The sequence below is a fragment of the Penaeus vannamei genome, chromosome 30, assembly GCF_042767895.1.
Source record: "Penaeus vannamei isolate JL-2024 chromosome 30, ASM4276789v1, whole genome shotgun sequence".
NCBI lineage: Eukaryota > Metazoa > Arthropoda > Malacostraca > Decapoda > Penaeidae > Penaeus > Penaeus vannamei.
The window spans coordinates 8,898,182-8,905,681 of record NC_091578.1 but is presented as its reverse complement, the minus strand read 5'-3'; the positions used below and the strand labels follow the sequence as shown (position 1 = coordinate 8,905,681).

At 40.8% G+C, this 7,500-nt stretch overlaps 2 protein-coding genes across 8 annotated transcripts in view; one reads left to right on the top strand and one right to left on the bottom strand.

Annotated features, from left to right (window-relative positions):
* The window catches only part of LOC113800237 (uncharacterized), a 16,647-nt gene extending 13,695 nt beyond the window's left edge, over positions 1 to 2,952 (top strand). For all 7 annotated transcript variants that reach the window (XM_070142902.1, XM_070142903.1, XM_070142901.1 and 4 more), the window contains 2 exons: positions 473 to 1,336; positions 1,733 to 2,952. In XM_070142902.1, the coding sequence (XP_069999003.1) occupies positions 473 to 1,336; positions 1,733 to 2,452 (1,584 nt within the window). In that variant the 3' untranslated portion in view covers positions 2,453 to 2,952. The remainder of the gene's footprint in view (positions 1 to 472; positions 1,337 to 1,732) is intronic.
* A 3,440-nt stretch (positions 2,953 to 6,392) lies between these two features.
* Positions 6,393 to 7,399, bottom strand: LOC113800243 (uncharacterized; the record flags this gene model as incomplete). Its single annotated transcript, XM_027350986.2, is given in 1 exon segment — positions 6,393 to 7,399. A coding segment is annotated over 1 exon segment (706 nt), but the record flags the coding sequence as incomplete, so codon positions are not given.
* Positions 7,400 to 7,500: the final 101 nt, after the last annotated feature.

The following is a 7,500-nucleotide window of genomic DNA, read 5'->3' as shown; positions in this document are numbered from 1 at the left end:
ACTAGAAAAAATAATGTACATAAATGAATGTGTATGAAAATATTATTATTCAGTTTCTCTCTCTCTCTCTCTCTCTCTCTCTCTCTCTCTCTCTCTCTCTCTCTCTCTCTCTCTCTCTCTCTCTCTCTCTCTCTCTCTCTCTCTCTCTCTCTTTTTCTAAATAAAAGCTAGCCACATCAGGTCTTAAAGTACACCGAGGACAGTATATAGTTAGTAGTCTGTTCATCAAATCACACACACACACACACACATATACACATTTATACATATGAATATACATATATATACTTATAAGTATACATATATATACATATATGTGTATGTGTGTGTGTGTATGTGTGTGTGTTTGTATGTGTGTGTCTGTGTGTGTGTACATATATATATATATATATATATATATATATATATATATATATATATATATATATATATATATATATATATATATATATATGATGTAACCTTTCCCCAGAGGATGACCGCACCCCACATGAGATCAAGAACGGGACGAGAACAGAGCACGGGAAGCGAAGGGAGGCTGACCTCAAACGAAGAGAAAGGAGCCGTCCGCAAGTCGCAAAAGCAAGCCAACTTCCGCCTCGGATTCGCGCCGCGGACGAATGGCACGACGGCAACAGTTCGCGAGGGGGAGAGGCGTCGTAGGGAGCACCAAAAGTATGACGATAACAAACCGTCACTCGAAAGGAAGACGAGGGAATCAACTGAGGAAAGCGATTCGGACAGTACAGACGACAGTGAGGAAGAGGAAAGCCTAGGAGAGGAGGAGGAAGAGGAAAGCCTAGGAGAGGAGGAGGAGGAGGAAGAGGAAAGCCTAGGAGAGGAGGAGGAGGAAGAGGAAAGCCTAGGAGAGGAGGAGGAGGAGGAAGAGGAAAGCCTAGGAGAGGAGGAGGAGGAAGAGGAAAGCCTAGGAGAGGAGGAGGAAGAGGAAAACCAAGAAGAGAAAGAGGAAGAACGAGGCCAAAAATACGAGAATAATGAGCAAAACCAAGAAGAGGAAGAGCAAAGCCAAGAAGAGGAAGAGGAAAATCAAGAAGAGAAAGAGGAAGAGCAAAGCCAAGAAGAGAAAGAGGAAGAACGAGGCCAAGAATACGAGAAGAATGAGCAAAGCCAAGAAGAGAGTGAAGAAGAGTTCCACCTGCAACAGCCATGGACAGAACACAGCAAAAGAGAGGAGGGAGAGCTAAGTGAAGAAGAACTGAATCTCACACAGTTATATGAACAAGAGGACACTGAAGAGGAGGAAGCGTTTGGCCTCAGACAGCTGTATGATTCAGAGCTCAGTAAGGGAGAGTCACAGAGCAAGGAGGAAGATAATGTAATTGTGTATTTTACTCTACCAGCATTATGGAACACATTGATATAATATATTGAAATATGATATATATGACTACTTTCCTAACTTTTAAAAACTTGAACAATTATATATTTCATAATAAGAATCTTCATTACATTTCTACCGTTAATTTGCTTTATTTATTCATCTATTTACTTACCACGATAAAACTTGAACAATAATATATTTCATAATCAGAATCCTCATTGCATTTATACCGTTAATTTGCTTTATTTATTCATTTATTTACTACGATTTTCCAAATTAGTCCATTTTCTGAACAATTATATATTGCATAACCAGAATCATTACATTTCTAACGTTAATCTGCTTTAATCATTCATCTATTTACTTACCAAATTAGTCCATTTTCCACAGACATCGACTGAATCTTACCGGATGGCTTCTCACCCTCGGGGCAATGTCTATGTCTTCAACTACAAGTTCACGGGAAAACACAACCAACGCGACGGGGCTGACTACGACTCCGAAAGCATCCAGAAAACGTTCACCGACATGGGTTATCGAGTGTTTGTCAAAGAGGATCTGTCCAGAAGGGCGACTCTGATGGAGCTGAAACTCATAAGAGATGGAGAGAGCATTAGGAACGTCGACAGCTTGGTCATGTTCTTTCTAAGCCACGGAAAAGGTGTTCGCGACTTCCTTACCGAGGACGGCCAAAGTCTGTGCCTCTCCAGAATCCACCGCATGTTCACGGACGGACAGTGTCCAGCGCTCCGAGGGAAACCTAAGATCTTCTTCGCCAACTTCTGTCGCAGAGGCGCTTTCGAGACCTGCCCGGCTTTCGAAGTTTCGGATTCTCCAAGGGACATGGTGACCGTCCACGCTGCCGGGGAGGGAAGCGGCGCCCTTCGCAACGCCTCCTTCGGGACATACTTCATCCGCAACCTGTGCCAAGTGCTGCAGGAACACGCCGGCGGGAAGAGTCTCCGGGAAATCTACTTGGAGCTGGACCGAAGTGCAGCCGAGAGAGGGGGGACGCAGCCCATGTGGGAGGATTACGTCTTTCGGAATTTTTACTTCAGTCCTACGAAGCGCAGAGATGAGGAGATAGAGAGATATAATAATTGTAGGTAAAGAAATGTACACTTAGCACGAATAAATTGATTTTGGGCAATTCAGATAAAATTAGATACTGTATATACGTCAAACATGTATTAGAATTATTCTTTTTATTCTGCCCAGTGATCATAATTGTTATTCTTTTGTAGTTATTTGATAATGGATGTGGAAGGTGACATTTTGGTCCACCACATCCTGGTCAGCGACTGGGAGGGGGGGGGGGGAATTCTTACTGTTTCTGTTTCCTGTCTTTTTCGACTCCTACGGCCATTTTGTTTTTGTTTTTCTTTGCATTTTTATTTATCGGTTTCCATTTCTATTGACCTCAAACAGACAACTGACGTCATTCAGTTGATTATAATCAATTTGTATTTTACTCGTAGCCTCTCTTCTTCGTCCTACTATTTTTGTATTGTTTTATGAGCATTTTTGTTTCGTCTTTCATAAGAAACTCGGCCGTAAGGTTATATATATCGCCAGAAAAGGCGCGAAATACACTCAGTCTGGACCAGAAATACTTCGTATCATTATCCCTGTGATATTATTTTCTTGGCACAGCTGAGAGAGCTGGGGGGAAAGAGAGAAAGAGAGAGAGAGAGGGAGGGAGAGAAAGAGAAAGAGAGGGAGGGAGGGAGGGGGAGAGAGAGAGAGAGAGAGAGAGAGAGAGAGAGAGAGAGAGAGAGAGAGAGAGAGAGAGAGAGAGAGAGAGAGAGAGAGAGAGAGAGAGAGGGAGGGAGGGAGAGAAAGAGAAAGAGAGGGAGGGAGAGAGGGAGAGAAAGAGAAAGAGACAGAGAAGGGGCAGACAGAAATCCTCCCGCACAAGCATGCGGTGTAACTTTACGGCACCCGTCTTTCCCTGTTAAGATGTAATGATGCAAGAGAGGTTATGTCTAGATTCTTACCAGTGCCACTTACGCCACAAAACGCCATAAAAGAGTCGTGTGTGTGTGCGTGTGTGTGTGTGTGTGTGTGTGTGTGTGTGTGTGTGTGTGTGTGTGTGTGTGTGTGTGTGTGTGTGTGTGTGTGTGTGTGTGTGTGTGTGTGTGTGTGTGTGTGTGTGTGTGTGTGTGTGTGTGTGTGTGTGTGTGTGTGTGTGTGTGCTATAATAATAATAATAATAATAATAATAATAATAATAACGATGATGTTGATGATGAGAATAATATTTATTTCGTATACCATAGATATAATTCTACATACAACTAAAATAATACAAAGTCGGTAAATACATTAATACGGAAGTGAAGTGTAGGCTGTTAAGCAATTTGCTGTTTGCCAGTTTAATGCAGGCCAGCAAGCTAACATCACCCTTACGACGCAGCTCTGTAAAGATGCGTGAGAGATGCTGCTATGGTTGTGAATGCCGAACACCTTCCGTAGGCTATTTTAACATACACGAAGCTTGCGAAAATCTGAAGTCCATCCCAAGCTGCATGCAGTGGAAAGAGGTAAATAGGTAAATGGGAAAGAGGTAAGCTTTTAAATAGGTGTCCAAACATCATGTGAAGTTAAAAGTTCGAAATATAACATTTGGCCCGAACACACAATCTCCTATGGAACTTCTCTATGTGACGGTTGTCCAAGTTCTTGTGTGACCACATAACCGAAATAAACATTAATAAATTGGATATTAATTTTGACAACCATGACTCCTGCCGCAGGCGTTTTAAACAATCGTGATTTGTTTTTAAAAAATAGTTCTCGTTTTATTGGTGTTCAGGAGGAGCTTAACAGCTGTGTAATCAGCAGAGTCACTAAGCAAAGTCTGTAAGCCTGCTAATGAGTTGCCAAAGAGAACAATGGCATCTGCATACAGTGAGTGATTTGCAAGTTGATCATTGATATTACATCTTATCTTGGGGGAACATTTGCTCTTATAGGCATTAAAGAGACGGGGACAGAGGATGCTGCCCTGTTTTACGCCAGACGTGCCGGCGTTTTCCACCTATCCAGCAGTAATGGTCCGAATGCGAAACTCGAGCCATCATTTCGGCGTTGATTGCAGTTTCTAAGCAATTGATTATCTGTATGTCATGATGCAACAATTTATGCAAATCTGTAATGTAAGTAATAGATTTGCAATATTTAACTGAAGTGCAGATGTTGTTTTGGACAATAAATAAGTTGTAGACATTTTAATTCGAAGTCTAAGCTCCATCATCGCATTCGTATGGTTTGCGGTAAAGGCGACATTTAGTGGCAAAATTACAGCTGTTTGATTGTAAATATTTTGTAGAGATGGGTGAAGTGATATTATGATCAATTAAGCTGGTTCGTATATGATTATTCACTAAGCACATACTAGGAACTTGGGAAATATAATATGAAGAATTTGCTTCACTATTTTCTTTACTTTTTTATGGGAAATTTCAATTTTTTTTTATTATTATTATTATTGATGATTTCTATGTTCGTGTTGTTTCAAAGAATACATTGCTTTGATATGCATACATTTTACTACTGAATTCAGGCTGGATCTTTAAGATTTTTTTAGTTAGCAACAGCCACTATTTGTGTTATGTGCTACATCATAAAATACGATAATCTCACAACAACAAATGCAGAGGAAGAAAGATCAGAGAAGAGAAGGGGAAAGAAACCTGAATGGCAATTCTTCAGGAAAAGCCACATTTCACGACGATAACGATGCTGATGGATTCCTCCCAGCCTCAGTTGTTCATTTAAGGTACTTGTGCACAGGTATTCCCACTCTGGCCTGAGAAAAACCTTGGTTGGCAACTTCTGAACTAAGCCCCACCTCATCGACTTTATTCATTGCAAATATTGAATACTTCTTTATTACTTTGTTTCTTGTTTTCTTTCTCTTTTTTTCAAATGTTTTTAGTGAACCATACACAAAATGCACTGAAAAGAACAAAATATTACACAAATCAAATGTGTCAAAAATAGGTGGAATTAATACATCACGACACTTAAATCAAGTAGAGTATACCGTGAGATATCAGATAATCTATTCAGCACTGTTATAATTCCCAAAAGTAAAACCAAAATTTCCCTTTTATTTATGACAACGAAGAGTTCCTTACCATTGACAGCCATCAGAACACCCTCGGCTAAAGGTCAGTTTCATTCCTGCGTTTAACAAGCTAAATGGAAGTGGAGCTACCTGGCTACATGTTCCTTGTGTTCATATACATTGAACTTGTGCTGAGGACACCCCCTACATCCCCACAAACTTGTCCCTGATGGTAGGGGAGAGCAAGAAGTATACCAGGAAATTTACTAGGTAAACAAAAGAAGGTAAATGATTTGTGAAAACCAATATATACATGAAGGTTATTAAAGGTTTTGTCAAGTATTTGTTTCCCGTCACATGTACACGTGTACAAATAATTGTCAAATATACGAGTATACCTGATGTTTGCATGTACACATTGGTACACAGATGTGTAATCATGTGTGGAACTGACCGCTGGGTGTGCCACTTCTCTGTGCTTTATTCCGAACATTTGGTTGTGAGTAGTATAAGGCCTCTCCTTTATATTTAGTTACGAACCATATGACTTCCAGGGGTCCAGCATGGGGTTTACTCAGTGTGAAGATATCATAATTATCCCTTTCTTTTCGAAAGGATCGACTCACCACTGCACATGCACTACAGTCTATAACCAGAGATATATATGTCACACGAAAGTATATGAAGTCAGTCATATCGTGCATTTGCATAGTCACATATATGAAATTTAGTCTGTGAAGTTTACGTCATTTATCGTTAATTATTATAATCCTTGAGATTTGGGGAAATCTTATATACTCACATAATTTGGAAAGGCAGTTTTGCCAACGCATGGTCCACTAAATAACCTTCATAGCGGTAGAATTTTATATTACCTTCTCTATAATTTCATGGAATCTTTTGAGATGATTGTAACAGTTTATTATACAAATATAAAGAAGCAAACAAGGCATGGAATGAGGCAAAATAAAACGACTGTTGTGTATTGGTTTTATATAATTATCATTATCATGATTACCATTACTATTATCATTACTTACGATCATCATCATTATTATGATTATCATATGTATTTACCTACATATCACAGCACGTCTAGTGACTAGGTACTTCCAAATGACATTTCCCATTCAACAATCTTTTAAAGTTTACATGTGCCGGTAATTTAACGTTTTTCCACATCATAATGGCAGATATTGCGTTCTCCCGTTTTACAATTCATATTTGCAAACATAAATGTTAGTGAAGCATAATATCTGAGATAAAATATTGCATTGACTTAAAAGAAAAAATCGTGAAAAATATAGTCCTCCCACATGGGTTGCGTGCCACCCACCTCCCGTGTCCTTTCGTCCAACTCGTGATAAACATCCTTCAGACTCTTGGATCTACCGTGGTGGCGCAGGATGTCGCACAAACACTTGACAAAATACGTTCCCATTGCTTCGCTCCTAGGCACTTTGACACCTTCTATAGCAGCCTGGATGGTCACCATGTCTCGCGGGGCCTCGACACTACCGTCGTCGTACTCGAGGGCGCTATCGAACTCGATCCTCTTCTGGAATCGATCGCCTCGGCAGTAGTTGGCGAAGAAGACCTTGGGTTTCCCCCTCATCTGAGGGCACTTCGAGTTTGCGAATTTCCGCCGGAGACTCCGCAGGTCTAAGTCCTTGTTGTCGTTCCCGCTGAAGCTGTAGGGAGAGCTTCCGTGGCTGAGGAAGAAGATGATGAGCGCATCGACGTCGTTCAGCCTTCGATCCACCCTGATGATGTCCAATTCGTCCTTCATCTGCTGAGCTCTGAGGTTTTCTTTGAGGAAGACCGCGTAGCCCAGCGCAGTGAACGTTTCCTTGAGGTTTACCGAATCTAGTTCAGCACCAAGGCGTTCACCTTCTTGTCCCGTGAACTTGTTGTTGAAGACATACACGAACCCACGCGGTATAGAATTTACACGATAGGTCTTTCGAGTGCCTGTTGAGGGCTCCTGTGGATTGTGCAAGTTGGATTAATTTTGCTTAGTTATTTAGAGATGCATGGAAAAAATGAGATATAACAGTTTCCCCTCCCCCTTCTCTCTCTCTCTCTC